The sequence below is a fragment of the Pelobates fuscus genome, chromosome 1 (assembly GCF_036172605.1).
Source record: "Pelobates fuscus isolate aPelFus1 chromosome 1, aPelFus1.pri, whole genome shotgun sequence".
Lineage (NCBI taxonomy): Eukaryota > Metazoa > Chordata > Amphibia > Anura > Pelobatidae > Pelobates > Pelobates fuscus.
The window spans coordinates 106,048,162-106,075,851 of record NC_086317.1 but is presented as its reverse complement, the minus strand read 5'-3'; the positions used below and the strand labels follow the sequence as shown (position 1 = coordinate 106,075,851).

The 27,690-nt window shown below is 42.8% G+C and overlaps 1 protein-coding gene across 1 annotated transcript in view; it reads right to left on the bottom strand.

Annotated features, from left to right (window-relative positions):
- NME7 (NME/NM23 family member 7) overlaps positions 1-27,690 on the bottom strand; it is a 252,898-nt gene that overhangs the window by 41,168 nt on the left and 184,040 nt on the right. The window contains exon 10 of the mRNA XM_063450152.1: positions 12,579-12,680. Coding sequence (XP_063306222.1) covers positions 12,579-12,680 — 102 coding nt within the window. The remainder of the gene's footprint in view (positions 1-12,578; positions 12,681-27,690) is intronic.

The window sequence follows — 27,690 nt, the reverse complement described above, 5'->3', positions numbered from 1 at the left end:
ATACAATAAATATAAAACTTTCCACAATACAATAAAACATAATTACACACAGACAAAGAGGGGTTTGGGGGATCTCCTACAGTGTGGTAGAAAAGCAAAAAGAAAGACAATATGCAACCAATACATACATACATACACACACACACACACACACACATATATATATATATACACACATACATATATACATACATACACACAGACACTTTCACATATAAACGTATACACATGCGCACACATACATATATACCTTCTTCCCGATTTTTAACTCAGGGTCTGTCTACTTCCTATACTGACATTATTTTGATACAAAGAAACAAATCCTGCGCTCAAACTCCCATTACTCCTGGGCGGCCGCAACGACCATAGTACACATCAGCCAAAATACATATAGTAAAAACCAAAGAAAAAAAAGTTACCTGCGCTCTTTCCACATCCCTATGTATTTTTAAACAAATGGACCCACCTAAGAGGTCTGCCTTGACGTGGCAGGTGGGCATACCCTCTCGTGGCCATTGGAGGTAACTAAAACCCTCCATTTGTTTAAAAATACATAGGGGTGTGGAAAGAGCGCAGGTAACTTTTTTTCTTTGACATTATTTTGAGCCAATATTCACTAGAATCTTTATGCATTGCATCCATTCCCTGTGACTTATAGAGTTGTGCTTCCACCTTTTATTGAAAGCGGACTTGTGTTATCACCATATCTAGAGAAAAGGGTGTGGAGACTTTCCAGTTTTGTGCTCTGATTATTTTGACGGCTACCATTGTAACGGACCGTTTCAGCATATGAGGGGTTAAAATCCGTTTAGGCGATAATCCCCTTTTCTCAGAAAGGCACAGCTACTGCAGAACATCAAAACTCACGAATTGGATATAGGTGAATGCATCAAACTCCCGAACTGCATACCAGGGAATAAGATAGCACTCCAAGCTGGAACCTCACGAATAGCTGCTAGCAGATGAATAGGAAAAGCAGACATCAGCTTACACTCCTAGCAGTCAATCTCCAACATCATACAGTGAATCCCCCCAAGAACGAGACAAGGCTCCGTGTTGAAGGTCAAGCAGTGGTCTGAGGTGCTGGGGCACCCAGCCTGGTTTTTATTACATGAGTACACATACAGGCCACACCCAGGGGGAGGCATAAAATAACCAATCACATACATGGTTCAGCCCACACATCCCCTCCCCTCAGATAACATTAAACCCAATTATCCGGTACACCTTTTCAGCCAAGTTCTGGATGTACCCCAAAAACAGGGGGTACACCTTTAAATCCAGCATCGCTGGATAACCCTTATTCAGGGGGACAACATATTCAAAATTCAAGTCATTCGGATGAACGGTTCGGGAGATATGGGGTTCCAAAGATTTGACAGACCGCATGGGTAAAGTATCCGAAAACAGTTCCATGCATTTTGGCCCTGCGGTCGGTCACAAACAAGGGAATGAAAACAGACGAATTGCCTGTGTTATAGAGCCTGGAGAGGGTTTGAATGAATTCCCTTGTTTGTGGGGTTCTTTCTACCGAACGGCGGGTCATTCGGTAGTTTCTATACGAATTTCTGGAAGTATGGAGGTCTCAGCGGTGTTTGCCTAGTCAAGTGTCTGATTTTAGTTCCAGACACTCGACGGCAAAACACCGCTGTTCGGTAGTTTAAGATGGCCGCCGCCACGTGTTCGTTTCCCGAATGGCGGCCACCCAGAGGACAAAGAATACATTACACTGATTGCCAATTACCCGTTTGCAACATTGTTGCAAACGGTAATTGGAGGCACACTTATTCCTGGGTGGTCTGGTTGTTCGGTAGTTTCACTCAATATACTGAATGGAGTGATTCTACCGAACAATCAGATGAATGCTGCATACATATAACCCAGGTTAACTGAACACATAAATGCATACATGATATTAAAGGACTAAAGGCAGGATTACTGTAATATGCTCTACAGTCTTAAAGGTACAGTATCCCACAAGTCCCAATAGGTCCACGGATGGCCCTTAAAGGCCCAGTAGCAGTAATATAAACTATTACATGCCCAAATATAGTTTTTACAGTGCAATATGTCCAGGGGCCATAGTCGCAGGGCAGGAAGCTAGCAACCAGGCTTCTCCAGTTCTCAGTGGCGAGGTTGGTTTCGTCACAACCATAAAATGAGTAAATATATAGGCTTCTTTGCATTGTAGTATTTTAACATTCAAATGTAAAATATCATTCTCCAGGGCTTTAGGAATAGGTATAATTATTTAGCATTAAATATGTAAATAGTTCGTTATTCGATAAATGGAATTCCTGAATCACCTGTGGAAAGGGTTTGATTGTTTCATTCTCCATTAGTTGTTCTACTCGACTGATACCTTTTTGTATTCACCTGTTTAAGTTCAGATCTTTTACATAAAGTGGCATCAGTGTCATTTAAATATTTATGGGGAATTTATTTTCTATGTCACATTTCTTTTTAACCACCTTCCATCCTTCCAGCAGTGAATCTAAGCATATATTAGATTTTCTGACTGAGATTATTTGGGGATCCGTGCTCCTAAACCACAAAATGGAGCTTAAATCTTTTATAACACATATCTCACTTTCCAAAAGATACCATCCTTCATTTTTGGCATTATCAAACAGAGTTCTGTATAAGTGGAAGATCAAATTCGCTGTTACATTTTAAAGAGTATAAAAATATATAGCCCAATTATGTTTATTGTGATTCTGTTTCACAGCATGATCGATATTTAAATCCAATTTGTTGCTGGGCTTTAAAATGGATTACAGAAAATGTAATTACTGCAATATAGGTTTATTAAAGAAGGTGCATGATTTGAATTAGCGGTGTGTAAATAAAGTAAAAAATGATGAAGAAAGGCAAACTAATTATCTTTAAGAGAAGAAAAGTGGGTGAGATTGTGATAAATTCAAGACTCCTTGAAATTCAATATTTACTTAACAGAGAATTTTAGTGAATAGAGAACTGAATTGATCAACACAATCCAAAAACATACATTTTAACAATTATCTTTAGCTATAACTACAAATTGGTTATCTTAGCCTGAATGTTGCAATTTGGTTTTCAATTCATCACAATACACTTTTTAATATCGTTAAGTAAACAAACCCCATTGTGAGATCCACATGTAATTATTTCTCGGAGATTACATTCCTCCCATTTACACCAATTTACATTTAGTAAGCTTTCCAAATGATTCAATACTGTTCGAAAACTTTTAAAATGATACATTTACAAAAATTCCCATAGATCATAATGCTGGCTACTCTAGATAAATACATGTGAAAGTTTTTCTAACGGTATGGAGTCATTTGGAAAGCTTATTGAATTGAAGTCTTAAAAGGTGTATTCTGTAGAAACATTAAACAGGTTTTTTCTTGTTTTTAAAACTTTAATGTTTGTGACCATCTGCTTCTCTTTTCTTATATTCTGCTTGCTTGCTTTGTATCAACCAGCAAGATTCTGCAAAAATTGTACTAATGAATAGCACTGAATACCCAATATAGAAGTAAATAACAGGATATCTGTATAATAACTCAGGTGTTGCATTTAGGGTTTGTGGTAGTATACTGCACAACTTATAAATGCAATGTTTGTTGAAAGAACACAAGCATGTCATTATGGTTAAATAGTAAAATGTCAGAGTCTCACAACACAAATCCGATTTCAGCACATTTTGGAAGGAATTCGCAGGGGAAAAGTTTACTTTCTCACATGGCTTAAAATGCACAGACACAAATCTGGGAGACCAGACTTCTTCTGTCTAATGGGAACAGTGTTGTACATCATGTTAGAAGAGGACACAGTGCTGTTACCCTTGATAAAATATTGCACATATAATATAAATAGATGTGTCTTCTTCTAAATGAGCTTTTTCAACATTTCACAAACACAGAGAATGGAAGAAGAATTTATTAGGTAAAATAATAAATGAAAATGTCCACTTTCCATAAAGATGGACCGAAGATCACATGGTACATATCTCAGAACATGTATAACTTATGCTTATTACTCTGATTAAGTAAGTGACAATGTGAGCTCTGAGTTGTCCAACTAATCAATCCATATCAGTCATTGTTAGATGTTAAAGCTACATCTACACTGCATGGAAAAGCAGTAGTACTATGCGGGGGTAATTAAATCATACAATTACACAAAATGGAAATGTGCATTAGATAAAAGAACTATATTTTCTATAAATAATATGTGAAGTACATTTATATATGATATATAATATAAAAGGAACACCCAAGACACCAACATAAGTTCATTTAATTTGAAAGTTTGGCAGTTTTCTGCAGTATAACCATGTATCTTTAGACACACTCCCTCTTCTTTATTAAATGTGTTCTGAATACATACACAGCTCAGTCAATAAGAAAGCTATGGGCCGGCACGAGCAGCCGCCTTAGGTCGCACTTGCCAATGGGGCGCTGGGATGGAGTGACCGGCAGGAGGTGGGCGGCACAGCGCTCCCTCCTGCCAGGCACTCTGTGTAGCGTTGCTGAGCGGAGCAGTGCGTGCCGTAGTACAGGAACTTCTGATTCCTGTACCTGGCCGGACTGAAAGAAAGTGCTCACTGAGAGAGCACTTCCTGTCAGTCTGGCCGGGTACAGGAAACTGAAGCTCCTGTACGGAGGTCCGGTCCGCCCGGCCACGCTACAAGGTAGGAGACACACCGGGGACAAAGGGATTAAGAGAGAGGGGCACTAAGAGGGGTGGGTGGGAGGAAAACTATAGGGGGGGGGAGAAGTAACACTATGGTGGGGGGAGAAGGAACACTATGGGGAGGGGGGAGAAGGAACACAAGGGGGGGAAACTATGAGGGGGAGAAGGAACATTATGGGGGGAAGAAGGAACACTATGGGGGGTGAAGGAACACTATGGGGGAGAAGGAACACTATGGGGGGAGAAGGAACACTATGGGAGGGGAGGAGAAGGAAAACTATGGGAGGGGAGGAGAAGGAAAACTATGGGGGGGAGGAAAACTATGGGAGGGGGGAAGGAACACTATGGGAGGGGGGAAGGAACACTATGGGAGGGGGGAAGGAACACTATGGGAGGGGGGGATGGAACACTATGGGAGGGGGGACGGAACACTATGCGACAGGTGAGGGAGGGGAGAGTAACACTAAGGGACAGGGGAGGGAGAGGAGAGGAACACTAAGGGACATGGAGGGGAGAGGTCCATTAAGGGACATGGAGGGTAGAGGACATTCAAACAAGCAGCAAAAGAACACTCTATAAATCTACACTCTGACATGATCATTTCCAATGGGGCACTTGTGGGTGGGTAAAGGAATGTGCAACCCAAGGGGTCTGGTCAGGTCTCCAAATAATTGGGAGGAAATGTAATGCATATTCTTTATGTGCCATGCAAATACTTTTTCCATTTATATATTTTGAGTCCAGTCTATATACATTGGCTTGAGCACCCACCCATCTACATTAGGGTGCCCCATTAGAAGTAATGACATCTGAATGAATATGAGAGGAGATTCTTTCTGAGCAGTTTAAGCAGTAACTTTTGCAGCCAACATTTATCTGACAGGCCAAAATACACCAAAGATGCATTATCTTGCACTTATCCTCATTAAATGTCAGTTGCCACAGCTCTGACCATTTTTCTAGTTGTCCTAAACCATTTTCCATTTGGCTTATCCCTCCTGGAACATTAACCCTGTTGCAAATTTTTATATTATCAGCAAAAAGACATACCTTACCATCAAGACCTTCTGCAATATCACTGATAAAAAAATATTAGAGAATTGGTCCAAGTACAGATCCCTGAGGTACCCCACTGGTAACAAGACCTTGCTTCGAATATACTCCGTTGACTACAACCCTCTGTTGCCTGTCACTCAGCCACTACCTAACCCATTCAACAATATTGGAATCCAAACAAAGATTGCAGTTTATTGATGAGCCTTCTATGTGCAACAGTGTCAAAAGCCTTACTGAAATCTAGGTAAGCAATGTCTGCTGCACCACCCTGATCTATTATTTTAGTTACCCAATCAAAAAAATCAACAAGATTAGTTTGGCATGATCTCCCTGAAGTAAACCCATGTTGTCTCTGATCTTGAAATCCATGTGATTTTAGATGCTCATCAATCCTTTCCTTTAACATGGTTTCCATCACTTTCCCCACTACTGAAGTAAGGCTTACTGGCCTATCATTGCCCGACTCCTCCCTACTAGCTTTCTTGTGATTGGGTACAACATTTACTAATTTCCAATCTTCTGGGACTACTCTTGTTAACAATGATTAGTTAAATAAATCAGTTAATGATTTTGCTAGTATACTTTAATAACTTTAGGTGTATCGCATCAAGCTCCATCGACTTATTTGTCTTTACTTTGGACAGTTCCTCTGTAAACTCACATGTAACGCCGGCAGAGCACTGAACCAGACGTCTATCTGTGGAGCTCCGACAGGAACCCACAAAAAAGAAAGAAAAGCCGATATAAAACAAATTTTACTCACAGCACGAGACCCACGAACCCCCAGAGAACGAAATGGGCCGCAAGAATCGTCAAAGAGCACGACCCGAACCCCCGCGTATGCCTGATATCAGGCTCTCCTTCAGCAGGCCTGAGCCGCTGCTGCAGCCCAAGATGGCGCCCGAAGCCCACACAGACCCAGAAGCCTCGGAAGACTCTCAGGAGGGAGAGGAATCGATTCCCTCATCCGTACAGGGGGAGACCCCCCACACCTCGGAGTCGGAAGAAGACTCATCCCCATCCACTAAAGGGGACATTAAGAACCTGCTAACGGACCTGAGAAAGATCTGGAAGGCAGATCTGGCAGAGGCACAAAATGAAATGGGGATTATACAACAAAAAGTGAAAGAGGTGGAGGAGAGAGAAACCGCCAGAGACAGCCACATACAAAGCAACAGCAGCCAAATAGCGGAACTCACCACTCAGGTACGCCAGATGCAACGGGCAATGACACTGCTCGAAACCAGACACAGACAAAGGAACATCCGTATTAGGGGTATCCCAGAGTCTGTTGAAGGGGAGCACTTATTGGAGTTCGCCAGGAACTCGATAGCAGCTCTAGGAATCAAAAGCGAAGCAACCTCACCCGCCATAAAAGCAGCATTCAGGGTGAAAAAGTCCGCTGCAGCACCTAGCGACGCCCCGAGAGACACAATCGCTCTCACAAGAGACATAGCGGTACGAGCCGCGATCATGGCCAGATCCAGGGAAGTACAAACCATACACCACGAAAACACTACACTGGCGATATACAGTGATCTCCCTTTTGCAGTATTGGTAGAGAAGAGGAAACTGGCACCCATAGCAAAGAGACTAAGAGACAATTCCGTGAAGTACAGATGGGGAGCGGACGGGTCACTCTTAGCAATGTCGGGAACAGGACAGGTCACCCTCACTTCCTCCGAGGAACCAGAACCTTTCCTCCGCAGCCTTAATGCACTAACAGACAGACGACAACAAATGCAACCGGAGCCTACACCAAAGAAACGAGCAGACCCCAAGGGGCACGACATACTGACCCCTATGGCTCAGGGCCACACCGCACCACGGTGGAGACTGGAATCTGCAGTAGTAAAGACCCTTCCATTGCAAAAATTACGGGGCTCGAGGAACACTACCTGAAGAGTTCCAGCGCAAACCTACAATGCGAGGACGGCAAAACAAGCCTACTATCAATGACGAGAGACCGAAGACACAACTAAAATCTAGAGACACTTTACTCTAATCCTAGACATTACAAGTAAAACTAGCATATTTTAACCTAGTATCATATCTCCTTAACATGTAGTGTTGTTTGACTATATGTGACAAGGACCCATACCCAGCATTGCAAATGTTTATATTTTACTATACTTTACTCTACCCATATATTGGTCACGCTGTAAGATTTATGTGCAAAAGCTAATAAAATGCAAATTTAAAAAAAATAAAATAAAAAAATAAACTCACATGTAACAAATGATCCATTTGTCCTTTACCCACATACTTCATACAAAAGCATGTTTACATTTCAAACACAGAAACACTGCTCAGTGCTAAATACAACCCTGCAAGGATGGGCAAATTGTAGATTCCCCAGCTTGCAAAGCATTCTAGGACTTGTGCGACAGATAGGGATCTACATTTTGGCGTTGTTCTAGAGCGAGGCCCAAAACAATTCTTGCAGCAGGACACTCTCCACTGCCCCTGCGGACCTCCAGGCAGCCTGTATAGTGAAGAGGGGGCCAGCACATGCGGTCTACAGCTTCCAGAAGCTCTCTCCAACTCCTGCTAGCCCCCGGCCACTACACACATCATCCACTACACAAACGCACTGCATCCTTGTGGATGGACTCGGTGTTGGGCACTGTGGTAGGACTATGGGGTGGGCCAGGACCTTGAGCTGTGTCAGGGGCCCCAATATTTCTGATGGCAGCCGTGCTTGTAAAATGTGAACGTGTAAATGTTTTGTGCGTTTGCTGTTGACTTATTGAAAACTAAGATTATCTGAAGTATAGTTTATATATTGATCCAGGTATATTTGCAGTTGGAATTAAATACTGCTTTAACAGAGAAGGGAAAAAGAGATTTCTCCTGAGATATTCGAGTAACAGAAATGACGACTGAGAGGCTCAGGAACATCAAATGAATGAGTCATTTCTAGACTATGGGACCTTGAGTATCTTGCAATTCACTGTGAAAGCCTGAGAGTACGGTAACATCTCTAAGACAGAGATAGACTCTGTGAGTCATCAGATTTCTCCTTGGATCAAGAACCTGTTCACATACATATCAATTACATCCTAATATTCTGTTTTTGCAAACAGTATCAGGACCTTTAAAAAAAAAAAAAAAATCTATAGAATTTAATAAAAGAACCTCTTTTGGTAGAGAATTCCACATCTTTTTTGTTCTTACTGTAAAGAACCCTTTCCTCTGCTATAAGCGAAAACGCCTTTCTTAATGGATGACCGCTTGTCTGTTGTAGATTCCTACTAATGAACAGGTTAGCACATAGCAGTTTGTACCGACCCTGTATATATTTGTACAGTGCTATCGTATCCTTTTTTCCTAAAGAAAACAAACAGTTTTTCTAGCCTTATCCCCCTTATTAATTTTCCAGCTTGCTTCTGAACTTTTTTTTTTTTAGTTCTGCAAAATCCTTCTTTAAAACTGGTGCCCAAAATTGCATATTCAAAGTAAGGTCTTAGCATTGATTTATAAAGAGGAAAATGGATTTTATTATTTTGATCACAAGACTCAATAGCCCTTTTTATACATGAAAGCACCTTACTAGCTTTTGCAATGACAGACTGGCATTACATACGGTTGCCTAGTTTGTTATCTATAGTTCCCAAGTCCTTTTCATTTAATGTTATCCCTAACTCAACTACATTTAATATATAAGTGGCTCGTGGACTTACTTCCCTGCCTCATCCCCCAATTTATAGAAATTCCTCTGTAGAGAAGTTATAACATGTTCAGACTCTATTATCTTACCTAGTTTTGTTTCATCTGCACACACTGAAAATGACTTTCAATGCCTCCTACAAGATCATTTATAAATAGATGAATGAGACATGGACCCAGGACAGAACCCTGAGACACTCCACTTACCACTTTTGTCCAATTTGAAATATTTTCCATTTACATCTATCCAAGAACACAATTTTTCCATCTAAACAAACTGTAACCGTATTAAATGCCTTAGCAAAATCCAAGTAGATCACACCCACTGGATCTTCAGTTTTACTAAATTATTTATAAAACGCACTTAAAGGACCACTATAGGCACCCAGATCACTTCAGCTCAATGAAGTGGTCTGGGTGCCAGGTCCATCTAGGGTTAACCCTGCAGCTGTAAACATAGCAGTTTCAGAGAAACTGCTATGTTTACAATAGGGTTAATCCAGCCTCTAGTGGCTGCCTCATTGACAGCCGCTAGAGGCGCTTCCGCGATTCTCACTGTGATTTTCACAGTGAGAAGATGCTGCTGTCCCTAGGAAAGCATTGAGAAATGCTTTTCTATGGACTGATTGAATGCGCGCGCGGCTCTTGCCGAGCATGCGCATTCGGCGGATGACGTCGGAAGAGGGAGGAGAGTCCCCAGCGCAGAGGGAGCCCAGCGCTGGAGAAAGATAAGAGTTTAACCACTTAACCCCTCTTGAGCCTGGCGGGAGGGGGGCATGAGGGTGGGGGGGGGGGGGGACCTATTAACACTATAGTGCCAGGAAAATGAGTTTGTTTGAGTTTAAGTTAGTTTGGCATAACCTGTCTTACATACAACCATGTTGACTACGACTAATGCAAAATTAATTATTGAATATTATGCCTTAACAGCCCTTCAAATAAGTTCCCAACCACAGATGTTAAGCTCACGGGTCTATAGTTGAGCCCTTTGAACCCATTTTAAACCTAGGCAACGCAACTGCTTTTCATGCAACTCCCGCTTTTTATTTTAATGGAACCTCAACCTGCTGGCCACAGATGGGGGCATGAGGTGTAGACAGCGATATATCAACCCTTCGTTATTTAATCTGAAGCCTGCACCAGATGCCCACAGGTAGGGATATGTGCGGGAACTGTACCAGTTCTCTCTGTATGTTATTAGTGACGAAGCAGCAGTAGCATAAATCCTAAAATAAATAAAGACTAATACATAGGAATATATTGTATTACTTGTCCTCGAATGCATCGGCTTAACAGTATGCTTATAAAAGTAGTAATAGTGAGGCCTGCAAGCAGGTAGTGCAGTGTGATAACATGTTGGTGTTAGGGATGGAGAAACCATATACACAAGTATCTAGCCGTGTCATGCGATAGAAAAGACAGTATGAACAGAGGGTAAAGCTGGATGAAAATACCAAAACATTGAAACAAGAAGAATTCACTACTGAGATTCCAAGAAATTACAACAGGGCATAGCATGAGGTAAGTATATATAGTGGGACTTCTGGCTATTGGCTAGCGTCATTCCTGCACACCTAGAATGTGTGCATTAATTTATGCACACAAGGTGTCACAATGTGGATGCATGTTAGGGATGTTACTAGTGCATCACAAATGACGCCGTTCAATGATGCTATAGGCTCGTAGAAAGTACACACACTAGGGAGGCTACTGGCGCATGGAAAATATCGCAGCTCGCACATGTAAAATGGAGCATATTATTGATGCTACTTAGGCTCATAGAAGGGTAGCGTTCTGCATCAAAATTGATGCTGGGACGTTGTCAGTGTGAGGGGCAGTAAGGATCTGAGAACCAGGTGTTGTGACAGAAAGATTGATGTAAAGTGCAGCGCAAGAGAATGCTGCACCTGGAGTGAAATTCTGGCATTCAAGCCATACCTGAACACTTATCAGTGGTAGAAAGAGGATCCAGGCACTCCAAGTATCTTCAAATGTATTTATTGGGACAAGTGATACCTGAGCACTTAAGCAGAGCTCAATGTATGTGCAACTCTGTTTAGCTGTTCTTGTGAGCAGTCTGTCAGCCTGGATGACATTACAGTATACTGCAGTAGGTATGATGCCAGGAGTGCCATGGCACTCCCTCATTATAAGCAGTCAGTTTGACTTCTTATATGGAGTCCACCAGGCGCCGCTCCCCGCCTCCACTACATTTGATATACAGCTGGAAATTCTCTGAGCTAAGCACGGCAATTCAGGGCTTACAGTCAGGTCCATAAATATTGGGACATCTACACAATTCTAATCTTTTTGGCTCTATACACCACCACAATGGATTTGAAATGAAATGAACAAGATGTGCTTTAACTGCAGACTTTCAGCTTTAATTTGAGGGTATTTACATCCAAATCAGGTGAACAGTGTAGGAATTACAACAGTTTGTATATGTACCTCCCACTTTTCAAGGGACCAAAAGTAATGGGACAATTGGCTGCTCAGCTGTTCCAATATTTGTCCCAATATTTATGGACCTGACTGTATCTCAATCAACGAGCAGGCCCTACACTGCACGGCTTAGCTCAGGAAAGCAGTAGTAGTATAAACTTCCGTCAGATGTAGTGGATGCAGGGAAAAGTCGCCAAGGGACCCCAGGTTAGATGTCTAACTGTTCTAAAACGGATTGAATACTTACAAGGGGGCAGGAGGATGCTGGAATCATAACCACTACAGCATGCTTTAGTGTTTATGGCGCCTGGAGAGTTTCTTACACTGTTTATATCTATATATATTTAACACACACACACTATGAGTCAAAGATGTGATAGTAATAAATGCTAAAAGAAGAAAATAAATAATTTAATTGCAGCAAAACATGAGAGATGCTACCAGTCAGAATGGGGAGAGCTAAAACATTATGGAAGAATGAACAGAGCACAACTTTTATCATTAGACCACAAGATTGTTGTGGTTACTGAGAATTCTGTGTAGCTTTTGTTGCATTTCTTCCCACAAGTGAACTCATAAAAGCTTTAATATCCTCTGTGGTGCGATGGACTGATATTCCGAGAGAAAACCAGTGTGATTCAAAGGATGATGTAGGAAGAGTAAAAGAATCTTTATTCATAGACGCAGTAATTACAGGGCTGTATCCTGTATTCATATATCATACTTACAGGGTCTGCTGGGCCACAGAATTCCCTGAATCGTTGTGGAGCATCAGTCTGGCATACTTCCAAAGCAACACAAGGCCCAGAGCATAATTCAGCCACCATTTCCTGCAAGAAATCAGGACATTTTCAAATGATGCATGTTCCATTATTTACATTTCACATACCACACTTTGTGCAGCATATTACAGCTTTTCATTTTAGATCGTGTGAAATAGGTTAATAAACATTAATGCTTTAACTCATTGCTTCCAGAAAAAGGCAAGGCCATCACTAACTGTTGTTGAAACATTAATAGAGAGATGTCACCCAAAATATGTGATGTGTCTATATTTCCCATTACAGATTGCAAAGCCAATATAGGCCTTAAAGTAATACTTTTGGGGACATTTTTAAAATAATTTTAAAATATTAAAATATCAAAAACATATAAAATGTATTAAAAAAAAAAGATCAATGTTTCATAAAATAACAAAATTAATTTCAAAATATCTTTTAGAAAACATATCCAAAAATATTAAATCAAGGCCATAATATAATATATACAAACATATATTAGCCAGTTTAATAAATCGTCTAATAATACAATGTTCTTTTAACTTTTGTAATCTTTATACTTGAGGCCAACCCTGTTAATGTGCACAAACATATTTCCAATAATTTAGTACAAAGACAGATGAAGACCCACAAATGGCGTAACAATTTATGTACATGATGGCACAGTTATCACGAACAGGGATAAAAATCTCCACTCGACACAAGCCATTGGCAAGTGAAAATTTTGTCCTGGCATGTAACTTTTAAGGCCTGGCTAGTAGCTTAAGCACTGATCATAATATATATTATATTATTATTATTATTATTATTATACACACATATGCTCCTACAGTATGATAGTGTTCTGTTTGTTTTATATCCTATGATGTCAAGACCACCATTATTTTGAAGCTCAATAAAACATAGAGGAAAAAAAATGAAAATGGCTATACAGCCCCTATCATAAAAAGGACATCCTATTCCCATTACACAAGACTTTATAACCAATAAACCATCCTCTCCCTGTCATTGTGCTGCAAGCCCTACTTATGAGATGTAAATGGCTTTCCACATGGACACACACAACCATGCACACTTGAAGTCACAAGGGCTCTTGTAGGTGGAGTGTGAGGTCACACATGATGTCATGTGATTAGAATTTTTCATATGGAGCATCATAGCTTTTATATAAATGTTGTGAATGGGTATGCATTGTGAGGTCAGCACATTATGTTACTGTTGTTGTTTTGAAGATAGATAGATAAGATTAGATTAGACAGACAGGCCAACATATTTAGTCACTGCAACATCAGCCCTGGGTAGATCAAAAACAACCATTAAAAAGCTTTTATAATACAAAGGGAAGATGCTTAGAAAAACATGCCATCTTTTCAAAATTGAAAATAATTAGGATTTAAAAACGGCTTTACATCACATTTAGTGTAAACACACAGGATAAGCAGAGAACAATGGCAGCATGCAAAGGAAACAGATTATTAATCTAGTCACCCAAGCCTATTATAATAATGTAATAAAATGAAGAATTGAAAAGTGAAAACAGATTTAAAATGAATTATCGTAAAAACCGCTGAGGAACTGACAGCTTTCAACCAGGAATTCATTAGACACAAAAACAGCCTTCGGGCGTATTTGTGCTAATAATCTTCAGGTTTATTTAGCATTAGTGCAATTTGATGCTCATTTTCTTAGAACAACGCACATCATGTTAAGTTTAGAACAAGGGGGGAAAAATAACAGTAAGTGACTCATCTAATTGTCTTTTTTCTTCTTCATGGCATTACATTTAATTTAATGTTACATGTTAAGCTATTTATGTAAAAATATGCAGTACTTTTTTTTTAAAACACCCTCCTTTCTTAAAAAACATTCCACACTTGCGCGAAAACTGGTGGGCGGTAAGGACATTTTTCCATCAAGAAAGATGCATTAGTGGGCGGTAGGTAAAAAAAGGTTGACTACCCCTGTTCTAAAGGAAAGAACCTAATGTTATATTTCTGATCCATTTTTAAATGAAGTATGCACAATATACAAGTTTCTATCTTTCTGTATTTCATGGACGGAGCATAGTACATTTGCATTATAGCACTACTCCCTCCCCCCCCCCCTTTTAAACCTGTCCCAGTTTGTACCAAAAATCCCCAATTGAGTTTTTGTTAAACAGTGTAAAAAATTAATTTCTCCAGAGATCATTCCTTCACCCAAAGTGCCCGTTCTGATCATATTACAAAAAGCCTACACAATTTATCTTGGACTTGACTCACGGAGGAAGGTCAGCAGGTCCAGGAAAACATAAAAATGACTGTCAGTTGTGAATCTTTAATCTTTCTAATTAAGGTTGTGGATGCGTCTTGAGAAGAGCTATCTTAGGATACTACCAGATCGAGAGCACTTATTTTGGAAAACTCCAGGGGGCATGTGGCAGACTATATACTTGCGAAAATATAATGAGTGGCACAATATGGACTCTGTGGAGTCATTGGGCGTATACTGCATAATTGGAAGCTTATTGCTTGAGCAAACATGATTATCTATGCATTCCTTGTTGTGTTGTGTGTGCAAAATGTTTTATTTATTGTTTATTTCATCTTGTGACGCTACTGTCTATATATATATATATATATATATATATATATATATATACACAATCTAGTTTCCATTTTTTTTTTTTGTCAATCAATTTTTATTGAAGGTTTTCTTTTTGCAATGTCAGCGTTTGTTGGATACAGAAGTAAAAGAGGGATAGGGTGCATAATACGTTACATGAGACAACATTTGTCATGAAAAGACAATTTGGTGAAAAGAGCAATAAACAACAACCACACATTGGCATTTTAACATGAGAGTTATATAGCTTAGGGAGAGCAGCGGCATAGTCCGTGTCTACGGTTTTGTGACTAAGGGTCAGATGAGTGGTTCAGCTGCCTTCTAAATGTACCCCTAACCTAGGGGGCAGCGGGGGGGGGGAGAGCGGGGGGTTTGGTGGTATGGGAGTGCGATCCACCATACGGGTGGGTACTCTAGCTTCAGGGAGCCGGAGCTTCTCACTATGGATGGGAGGGTGTTCAGGCTTCTTTGAGCGTTCTGGACTGGGGTGGCCAACGGGGCTATTTCTGGTCAAACTATAGTCCAACAAAACTTGCTAGAAAAACATGGGCAACTGTGTGCGCTGTGGCACTAATCACAAAGTGTTTAGACTACATCTTCGTGATTGTCATTGCCCATTATATTCAAGTTCCCGGTGAGGGGGTCTGAAGCCTCCTGGGGGTGGATGGATCGGTGTTCTGTGACTCTCGTGCTTGAGTGATGGATTGTTGAGCAGGTGTTGTCTTCGGGGCCATCAAGCCCAGTTTCTGCAGGAATCGTGGAGCTTCTGCCAGAGTCGATATTTTATGTACCGTCCCCTCGTGAGAAACCACCAGGAACCTAGGTGATCTCCAGTGATATTCTATCCCGGCTGTTCGCAGCTGGCTGGTAACAGGATTCAGCGATCTTCTCCACTGCAGAGTTGACCTGGTAAGGTCTTGATAAAAGGAGAGTGTGGCGCCTTCAAAAGCTAGCGGTGTCTTTCCTCGCAGTGCCGTCAGCAAGCTTTGCTTATCTTGCGCGGTTGAGCAGCGGACTATGACATCTCTTGTCCCTGGCTGGCGTGCGTTGCTCGGTAACGGTAGGCGGTAAGTTCCGTCTAGGGAAAACTTCTTTGCCTGGCTTGGTGGTAGCACCGAGGCCACCAGCCTCCGGAGATAATGTGGGAGTTCGTCGGGCGTGATAGGGTCGGGTATGCCCCGGATTTTAAAATGATTGCGCCTCGACCTATCATCCAGTGCTGTATAGTGAAGTGCCAGGGCCTGTTGAGTTGCGTGCATGTTGGATACCGTGTCCGATAGGGCCGACAGATCCCTACGGAGGTCAGTGATGTCACCCTCTGACACCGCCACCCTGTCATTTACCGCTTGTAGGTCGGTCTTTATTCCTGCCACATCGGCTGCTAGTAGGCCTTTTATCTCTGCGACCAGGTTGCGGAAGTCGCGTTGTGTGACCGCGGCTGTTCCCTCTGTGTCCCCTGCTGGGTGAAGTACCTGGTCAGGGGCCGGGCCGGCCTGTATCCCATCCGTTGCGGCCTGCTCGACTGCAGGCTCCCTTGCCGCCATTTTTGACAGTGGCTGCCGTTGGAGCATGGACCCAATGTCTCTGGACCCCGTGGGTGCCTCTGGATTCTGCTTCTGCGTCCGACGCCCCATAATCGGTGTCTGGGTGGGTGGCGGGGTGGGCAGGTAGGCTTCAGAGTCTGAATCGGCCAGGGGATCCAGGCCCTGGAGCAGCGCTGACAGGTCTAGGCCTGTGTGCGGTCTGTAGGCCCCAGATCTCCGCTTCTGGCGTTTCGGTTTGGCGGCTTGTAGGAATGGCATAGGACGCCTCTTGGTGGGCTCCTCCGGTAGAGCCGATGATTCTATGCTCCAATGTGGGGTTAATCCCCCGAAAATCGGCAGTTTTCCCGTGTCGGGATCGGAGAGTTGGGAGATGGCGACCGCTCCGGCTCGAGGTTAGGCTCCTCCCTCTCTAGTTTCCATTTTTACGTCAACTTTCTAAACTTATGTCAGACTATGCCCAACATCTAGGAGCAACTGTCTAGAGAGGAGCTTACTTAGAAGAACCAGAGGTCACTCTTTCCAGCCAGCAGTGGCATTGTAGTCAGGTAATTACCATGTAACGAAGGTAGTTTTTCTGAGGGGCTATAACTTGGCTAATAATGTACTGTATAAGCAATGTCACATGCCGTAAGAATTACATGCTTATGATACCACTACATCTGTTATCTGTGCTGCACAAACCCCATTCTTAAGATTTTACTGGTAACAAACAATTTTGAGGAGGCACCCAATTTATTTATTGTGAGGACTAGAACTTTAAAGAAAGTCAAAGCAAGGTTTTTGAAACTCACGGGATGACTGGACCTCACTAACTTTTTCCTCCTGTGTTTTATTTTGTATTGGAAATGGAAGACCACTCACCAAGTTCTATGATCTCTACACCAGAGTTATTATTTTTCAAAATGGGGGAAATATGTTCCCAAGAACTCTCTTGAGTGCTCAGTGTGTGTCAATACTTAATAATCCATTTTTTCAGGGCATAGATATAAAATTACTAATGTAAGACATTATAAAATGTTATCTTTTCTCTTTGGTTTACAAAACCTCTAGTCAAAATGAGCTAAAACAAATCATAATAATCACCAAGAGCAAAAAAACACATCTTCATAAAAATCACACTAAGACAGATTCATTTTAGTGATAAACATGTTTGAATTAATCATCAGTAGCTGGCAAACTGCCAATCCAAGAGCAAGAGTATCGACAGCTATGATTTGAGCATAAGGGAGCAGTAAACAGGCCCTCAGTTGATCTCCAGATCTGTGTAGATCTTAACAATAGAGTCATAAGTCTATCTGAGGTGGTCAAGAAACTCCAGGCTAAATTCCTAGGACTTGTTTACATTTGTAGCAACATATTGATGGAATCTTGGAGGGAATGTGACTGGGGCCTGTGAGGTAGCATTAAAGACATTACAATGGAATTTTTAGGATTTGCTCAGCACACTTAATGGGTAATTTCAATCCTCATAACCACTACAGCCTGCTGCCATAACCCTAACCTCATTCCCCAGTAATGGGATGAGCCGTTTTGCAATGGTTTGCCATTTTCCCTGGGTCCAGCCAGGTGCAGTGGGTCCTGTCCTGCTACCTGTGACAACATCCTGCTTCTGCAAGGCTGTAGAAGCTTGATGCCAATCCCACTGGCTATTCATTGGCTGAGAGTTACACCTCGGGCAATAAAGGGGTTATACTCTCTGTGTGCAGCATTTCATAGTGAAACACTGCACATACAGACTCCAGGCACCATGACCACTTCAAATTACTTTTAGAATGTGAGATGAGGAATGATTGGTGGCGTTATATTAGGAACTGATGTGCAATATTTCACAGTGTTCTTTTAAAACCCCAAATGTAGGTTGGAAAAGACCAGGGTGAATTTGCCAATCATGTGTTCAAGACTGTTCAAAGATTTTAAGCTCGCTTGAGCAGGAACTTCATCTCATCTCTGTTAATATTTTGAATGTCAATTACTTGTCAGATATTCCCGGTCTATAATTGAAAACCGTGAATATACTGGTGCTATATTTATGATAATATTTTGTGTTCTGCCCAGCAACAAAAATCTGGTGCAAAAGACAGTGTGCACATTAGTGAATTGTCAGGAGTTTTAACTTCCTTTGACTGTCAGGTCCAGCCTATTGGTTTCAGTGATGAACATCTGCCAGCCAATCAGAAAATGCCTCTCCCAGTTTTTTGTTTTTTTTTCCTGGAAAGGCATCAGTGAGATTAAGATTGGTATTAAAGAGTTACTGCTCTGTGGGAGGGAGGGAAGAGCATTATTCCCCTTGTAGGTGTGCTGCCTGCAAAAAATGTCTGTCACCGGTGCACTGTCTTCATTTAAAAATTTACATTAGGTAGTCCGGAAAAGAGTTCCAGCCAAAGTTACTGTGATGTAATTCCAGTAAAATACAAGTTTAGCAGGCTAAGATTGCCACAAGGCATATGTATGTATATGTGTTTGTAGTATCAGTTGGTTAATTACACGTAGCTAAGATACTGTCATCACTGTACTGACCAGGTGCAGGAATGTAAGAACTGGAATTACGCGTCCCTCTCCTTTGTATCAGATGAGCCACGTGGTTAGACCGGATGGATGAGTTTAGACTCTATTCATTAAATAGGTTAAGGGTATGTGTGGGTGTAGTTAATTGTGGGAGGAGCTACAGTGCTATATAAGGAATGTACTCTATGTATTCAGTACTCAGACTTTGCTGTATTTTGGTGACGCTAGTCCCTCTGAGTCCCGATCGGTGATCCAATAAAGAATCTCTTCCTTCCTGAAGAAACCTGTGTCCATCTCTCTGTGCTTGGCTTCCGTCAGTTTCTCCGGTATCATTTGGTGCATTGGCCGGGAAGCTCATCGTTCAACGGTAGCTGAGAGGCAGAGGCGTGAGACGGTCTATCTTTGCCCACGTTCTCTACGGCTGCACCCCTGAACTTCTGCGTGGACCTCCCTTCGTCTCGGCGCCACTGGTCTGTTGTCCAGGAGATCATCGGCCTCTACGTGAGAAGTGCTGGGGTGTCCCCGTCGATGAGTGTGAACTCAGGTTCAGGAACGAGGAGGTAAGATAACTGCTGTTTTAGACGGCAGGACCCGCTAGGGGTATACCGATTGTGCGGTAGGCCCAAAGGGGTTTTTGAATCTGTATCTGCCCCCTCTGTCGGAGGGAAGGAGCGAAGGCGCACCGCTCGATCGAACGCTCTTTAGTCAGACCGTTTGATTTGGTTAGTCAGGCGGGGTCCAGGTGTAAGATAGCCCTAGCCGGACACCGGTGTCTTGTCTAGACTAGCGTTCTAGGGTGTATATTACGTTCGCTAGGTCGGAGGGACCGGGAGACTAAGCGGCGCCTGTGTAAATTCGGTTCGCTAGTTCTCATCCTATCTGGGCTAAGTGGGAAGGCGTGTAAATTTGGAACCCACTAGACTTTTGATAGTACGACTAAGAGGCGCCTGTGTAAATTCGGTTCTCTAGCTCGTTGTATAGTGCGACTAAGAGGCGTCTGTGTAAATTCGGTTCTCTAGCTCGCTATGTATATGTGGTGATTGGGCAGTGTGGCTAACCAAAACGGGTGTATATAGTTTTAGGTAGTCCATTCAAGGTACTGGCCAATAGTTTAGTTGGGAATTGTAAATGTGTTAACGATTGTTTTAGTAAAGTGTATATCTTGTTAGATAGCGCGAGCTCAGCCGTCTAGCGAGAGTGTTAATAGTGTGTTGCTGTATTATAGTGCACGGTACCATAACCCTGTATATTTACTGACATTATATAATAAGTACTAATCATTGTCGTCCATTGCATGTTTAACACCATAACCACTAATAATTGTATTGTGACCTTAACTTGTGCTTTGACCTATGCTAACCGTACTGTAACCGCTATTTGTAAAAGACGATGTTACTGGGGTGTGTTATAGACGGGTAATTCGTATATAGAGAATTATAGCGTGGGTGACTGTGTAGTTACGCCAAAGGGCATAATATTGATTATATAGTGACTGGTGTAGCAGCTGTGTGTGTACGGGAATTCCCTGAGTGTTTATTGTTATTGTGTACGTTTCACTTGGTAACCGTACCACGTGGTGCTGTTGCCAGAGGAAACGGGTGTGACTGTTGAATAGTACGCGTGTATAGTAATCGTTGTCGACGACGTTCCACTGTTAAATATGGGCGCGTCGCAGTCAACGATTCCGGATCCCTTAGGATGTATGGTTAAGAATTTTAAAAAGGGATTCAAAGTTTGTGATTTTGGGGTTAAGATGTCCCCTGTACGTTTGGTCACTTTGTGCACTAGGGAGTGGCCTACTTTGGTTGCGGCATGGCCGCCACGTGGCAGTTTGGATCCAACTCTGGTACAGCGCTTACACGTGGCTGTATCAGGTAGGCCTGAACTTTACGGCCAGTTTCCTTATATTGATTGTTGGAGACAGGCCGTAAATGACTCGCCAAAATGGCTCCGGGCATGCCACGAGGAACAGTGTCGCCTCATGGTAGCTAGGACTTGTTCGTCCACTAGGGCTGGTGTTAGGCCCATTTTGGACACGCCCCCTGAGTCCGAGATCCCTTTGCCGCCCCCTTACTTTCCGGTAAGAGGAAGTGACGCAAATACAGGAAGTCCTGTAACCCTTCCCTCATTACCCTCATCCACTTCCGCTTCCTCCTCCAGTACAGGATCCACCCCCCCTCGTACTAAATCTCCCCTTCCGGAACCAGAACCCACCCCCATTAGAAACGAATATCCTGATTTGGCGCCACTTCAGACTTCCGGTCAAGCTTCATCTAGCTCGGCCCGAAGTGTTCTATTCACTACCTTTTCCCAAAACCAACCTCCCACATCCCCATACCCTATATCTCCCCGACCGGAACCCATGACTGACGCTTCCCTACGTAGCCCCATCCAAACCCGACAGTTGACTGGTGCCCAACAATTAAAGCACTATCAGATGCCTCTTCGCTTAAATCCCGGGTCAGCTTATATCGATGCCGCAGGTCAAATGGCACACGCTGACCCTGTCTTCGTATATGTCCCTTTCACCACTACCGACCTTTTAAACTGGAAGACCCATAATTCCTCGTATACTGAGAAACCACAAGCCATGACTGATCTGTTCACCTCAATAGTACAGACACATAATCCGACATGGGCTGATTGCCAGCAGTTATTAATGACTTTATTTAACAATGAGGAAAGGACAAGAATAAATCAAGCAGCCATTAAAGCATTAGAGGATAGAGCCCGTGCTTTGAACCAAGCTAATCCAGCAGCATGGGCCGCAACACATTATCCCAACACTGATCCCGATTGGAACGTAAATGGTGCTGATATGGTTCAACTCAGAGCCTATAGAGACGCTATAATTGCTGGCATGAAAGCCGGAGGAAAGAAAGCCATTAACATGTCGAAGACAGTTGAGGTGATCCAGAAAAGCGATGAAGCGCCCAGTGTCTTTTATGACCGATTATTGGAGGCGTACCGCTTGTACACCCCCTTTAATCCGGAAGACGCAGACAATTCCCGAATGGTTAACTCCGCCTTTGTCAGCCAAGCTTACGGAGATATTAAGCGCAAGCTACAAAAGTTAGAAGGGTTTGCAGGTATGTCAATCTCCCAACTAATGGAGGTAGCTAATAAGGTCTATATGAATAGGGAAACAGAAAGCAAGAAAGAGGAGGAGCGCAAGATGCGTAAAAAGGCTGATATGCTAGCGGTAGCGATCGCAGGCGTAGATAAACGGGGCCCAGATAGAGGCAATAATAGATGGAGTAGGGAGCCTTTGAGTAGGGATCAGTGTGCGTATTGCAAGGAAGAAGGGCATTGGAGGAACGAATGTCCGCAAAGAGAGCAGTACGAGAGAGACCAACCCAGGGCAGGCTACGGAAACTTTAGAGGCAGAGCGAGAGGTAGAGGAGGTCCCGGAGGGAGTAATGGTTATAGAGGGAGTAATGGGAACAGAGGAAGTGTTAGGGAAGACAGGTATATTCCAGCAGCGCAAAGGTCTCGCGATAGAGAAGGTAGGGACTTTGTAGGATTGGCTGACACGGTCATGGAGGACTATTGATACCGACCGGGCTCCATCCCCCTTGGTCGAGCGGAGCCTATGGTCGATGTATCAATAGGGGGGAAAAGGAGTGCGTTCATGATCGACACTGGTGCTGAACATTCAGTGGTGACTAATCTAGTTGCTCCTCCATCTGGAAGGACTATTACTGTGATAGGAGCAACTGGAAGAAGTGCTGAAAGACCGGTTCTTAAAAGTCGACTCTGTACATTGGGAGGCCACGTAGTAAAACACCAATTCCTTTATATGCCTGAATGTCCAGTCCAATTGCTGGGACGTGATATGCTATCCAAATTACAAGCGCAGATTACGTTCCTACCAGATGGAACAACATCTTTAAAGTTTAATGGACCTTCAGGTATTATGACTTTATCCGTACCAAAGGAAGAAGAGTGGCGACTTTATACAGTGTTGACTAGCCAAAACCCTAGGAGTGATGAGACATTGTTTAACATACCAGGAGTTTGGGCAGAGAACAACCCACCAGGACTGGCCCGCAATATTCCACCAATAAAAATTGAACTGAAACATGGGGTTTATCCAGTGAGCCTAAGACAATATCACATTCCGCAGAAGGCTAAGAAGAACATCCAATCCTATCTGGATAAGTTCATACGGTATGGTATCCTAAAATTCTGTACTTCCCCCTGGAACACCCCATTGCTGCCTGTTCAAAAGCCCGGCACAGATGAGTATCGACCTGTGCAGGACTTAAGAGCAGTCAATGATGCGGTTGTTAGCATACATCCAGTTGTACCCAATCCATATAACCTGCTTGCTTTAATTCCGGGCGGGGCTACTTACTTCACAGTCTTAGATCTCAAAGATGCCTTCTTTTGCCTCCGAATTGCCGCAGAAAGTCAATGTATTTTCGCTTTCCAATGGGAGAACGCTGTAACGGGCTCAAAACGCCAAATGACTTGGACAAGACTGCCCCAAGGGTTTAAAAATTCACCTACCCTATTTGGTTCAGCCCTAAGTCAAGATCTATTGGATTTCGAGTCCATCCCAGGAGAGTGTGTATTGTTACAATATGTAGATGACTTGTTGATAGCAGCAGTTACAAAAGAAATCTGTCAGCAAGCAACGCACGATCTACTACACATTCTCTGGAAGGCAGGATACAAGGTGTCTAGAAAGAAGGCTCAGTTGTGTTTGCCAACTGTCAAGTATCTAGGATTCCATATCTCTGAAGGTCAAAGAATTATGGGGCCAGAGAGAAAAGAAGCTGTCTGCCAAATACCAATACCCAAGAATAGAAGACAAGTGCGAGAATTCTTGGGGGCAGCAGGCTTCTGTAGGATATGGATTCCCAGTTATGCGATACTAGCAAAACCTCTGTACGCAGCTATCAAAGGTACAGAGCACGACCCCTTCTTATGGACCCAAGAACAGCAAACGGCATTTGAAGATGTGAAGAAGGCTTTGATGAGTGCCCCAGCATTAGGTCTACCTGATCACACACGACCATTCTACTTATATGTACACGAGCAAAGAAGAATGGCTGTGGGAGTATTGACACAGTACTTGGGATCATGGCAAAGACCTGTTGCCTACATGTCTAAGCAACTGGATGCATTGGCCAGCGGACTTCCACCTTGTCTAAGAGCCGTAGCTGCAGCCGCCCTGCTAGTAGCTGAAGCCGATAAACTCACTCTGGGTCAAGAACTTTATGTACGAGTCCCACATGCAGTACAGACGTTGTTGGATTACAAAGGAAATCATTGGTTTAGTAATAGCCGTATGACCAAGTATCAAGCAATGTTGTGTGAAAACCCAAGAGTGCATTTAGAGACTGTAAACACCTTAAATCCAGCTACCCTTTTGCCACAACCTACTGAAAGTCAACATGATTGTTTGGAAGTAATGGATGAAGTATTCTCAAGTAGACCAGATCTTCGTGATTTTCCCATCCAGAACCCCGATGTTCAATATTACACCGACGGCAGTAGTTATGTGAAAGAAGGGATCCGCTATGCAGGATATGCAGTGACAACAATAGACAAGGTGATAGAAGCTCGGCCACTGGCGAAAGGAACATCAGCACAAAAGGCAGAATTAATAGCACTAACACGAGCGTTACAATTGGCTGAAGGTTTAAGAGTAAATATCTATACGGACTCTAAGTATGCGTTTTTAACCACTCATGCCCACGGAGCTTTGTATAAAGAAAGAGGACTACTGAATTCAGAAGGCAAAGAAATCAAGTACGCAGCTGAAATCCTACAACTATTGGAAGCAGTGTGGGAGCCGAAAGAAGTCGGTATCATACATTGTCGAGCGCATCTGAGAGGAGATGGTGATGTAACCAAGGGAAATCGGATGGCAGATAGTGCAGCTAAGCGTGCTGCTGAATCAGGAAGACAGGAGTATGTAGGGCATATAGCTGCTCTTATACCAACTCCACTGTCCCAATGGACTCCAGTTTATACAGCTCAAGAAGAGGAGTGGTTAAAGACTGAACCGGGAAAGTATCTGGAGAACAAGTGCTATCAGCTAGAAGATGGAAGAATAGTTATACCAGCATCGCTAGCGGTAGAAATTGTCCAAAATTATCACAACGGGACACATTCTGGGAGAGACAGTACTGAAGAATCTCTTAGAAAACATTTCTACATACCAAGATTGTCCAACTTGACTCAGGCCATTGTACGCAGATGTGTAACGTGTGCTAAGAATAATGCAAGACAAGGACCAGTAAAGCCACCAGGAGTTCAGTTTATGGGGGGACTCCCCATGTCCGATCTACAAATAGACTTTACAGTGATGCCTAAATCGGGTGGACATCGTTACCTGCTGGTAATTGTGTGCACCTATTCAGGCTGGGTAGAAGCATGTCCTACTCGTACAGAGAAAGCAGGAGAAGTTGTGAGATTCCTGCTACGAGAAATAATACCCCGATATGGACTACCCTGTTCTATAGGATCGGACAATGGTCCAGCTTTTGTTCACCAGTGCCTACAACAACTGACTCATATGCTTGGTATAAAGTGGAGGCTTCATACTGCATATAGACCCCAGAGTTCTGGTAAGGTAGAGAGAATGAATAGAACTATAAAGAACCAGTTGGCTAAAATGTGTCAGGAAACCCAACTTAAGTGGAACGTTCTCTTACCCATAGCTTTATTGCGAATCCGCAGTACCCCTACCAGAAGGATGGGCCTCTCTCCTTTTGAAATCATGTATGGGCGACCACCTCCCGTACTTGGTAACTTAAGGGGGGACTTGAGTCAGTTGGGAGAAGGAATTACCCGGCAGCAGGTTGTAGAGTTGGGTAAGACTATGGAGGAGGTACAGAAATGGGTACAAGATAGATTACCTGTGAATATTTATCCCCCTGTTCATAGTTATCATCCAGGAGATCAAGTGTGGATTAAAGAGTGGAATAATGTACCGTTAGGGCCCAAGTGGAGAGGTCCTTATGTTGTTCTTTTGTCTACCCCTACAGCAATAAAAGTAGCAGAAGTGACTCCGTGGATACATCACTCCAGGGTTAAACCAGCAGCAGTCGATTCTTGGCAAGTTACAGCAGATCCAGAGAATCCCTGCAAGATCCGGTTAAAACGCACTACTCAGTCGGAGTAACGAGGAATTATTGTGGATTACAAATTTTATTGTTACAGGTGTGAGTGAGAAGGCCATAATAAAGCCTGTCCGCTTACCATCACATAGTGTATAAGCCAGGAAAGTCTCGAAGGGACACCTGTGAAGATGAGCAGAACTCCATTCCCTGCAGCCCCTCACATCCTGGAAGCTGAGGCGCCATCGCACGGACGAAGACTGAGGATGACGGCGAAAGATGTGCTTTTGATAGTGTTTATTTATATGTGTTTTTATATTCAGGAAGGTAGAGGTACCGACACTCCTAGCTGTGAGGTATGCATTAAGACTACGAGAACAGGTAACCATATTTCCCAAACCCTAATTTGGCATTCACAATACGAATGTAAAGGAGATGTATCGAGATGTAGATACTTAAATATAGATTATAGTGTGTGCCATTTAGGAGTAGGAGAACCTAAGTGCTTCAGTCCGGAGTATCAGCCTCGTACAATTTGGTTGACTCTCAGGAATGGAGATCCTCAGGGGACCCTAATTAATAAAACGGTGTTAGAATCCGTACATTCTTCGGGTGTTCTGCTATTTGATGCGTGTAAAGCGATATCGAGTGGTAGAAAGCCGTGGAATGTATGTGGGGATCTTAGATGGGAGAGGACGTATGGGTCTAACGATAAATATATTTGTCCCAGTAGCAAAAATAAATATGTAAGTCCTAGATGCCCAAATAGAGATTATAACTTTTGCCCATATTGGTCTTGTGTGGGGTGGGCAACTTGGGGACAGACAGTAGACAAAGACATGATAGTGACTAAGTTGCCGACTAGCCCTTATTGTAAGTCTATGGAATGCAACCCAGTCCATATACTCCTTAATAACCCCGACAAGTTCTTAGATAAGTATGGAAATTTATTTGGGTTTCAAATATACGGGACGGGTTTAGATCCTGGGACATTATTGTTTATAGGAATAGAGACTGATACGGTATCCTCCCAGACTCATCAAGTATACCATTCCTTTTACGAAGAGATGAGTATAGATAATAAGATCCCCCATAATGCTAAAAACCTGTTCATCGATTTAGCTGAAAGTATTGCCGGTAGTCTTAATGTTACCAACTGCTATGTGTGTGGAGGTACTAACATGGGAGACCAATGGCCTTGGGAAGCAAAGGAGGTAATGTCCGGTTCTGAGGCAGTTGACCAATTAATATCTACACAAGCCGATTATCATATGAGTGTTAGAGGTAAATCTGAGTGGAGATTAAAGACCTCCATCATAGGTTATGTTTGCATAG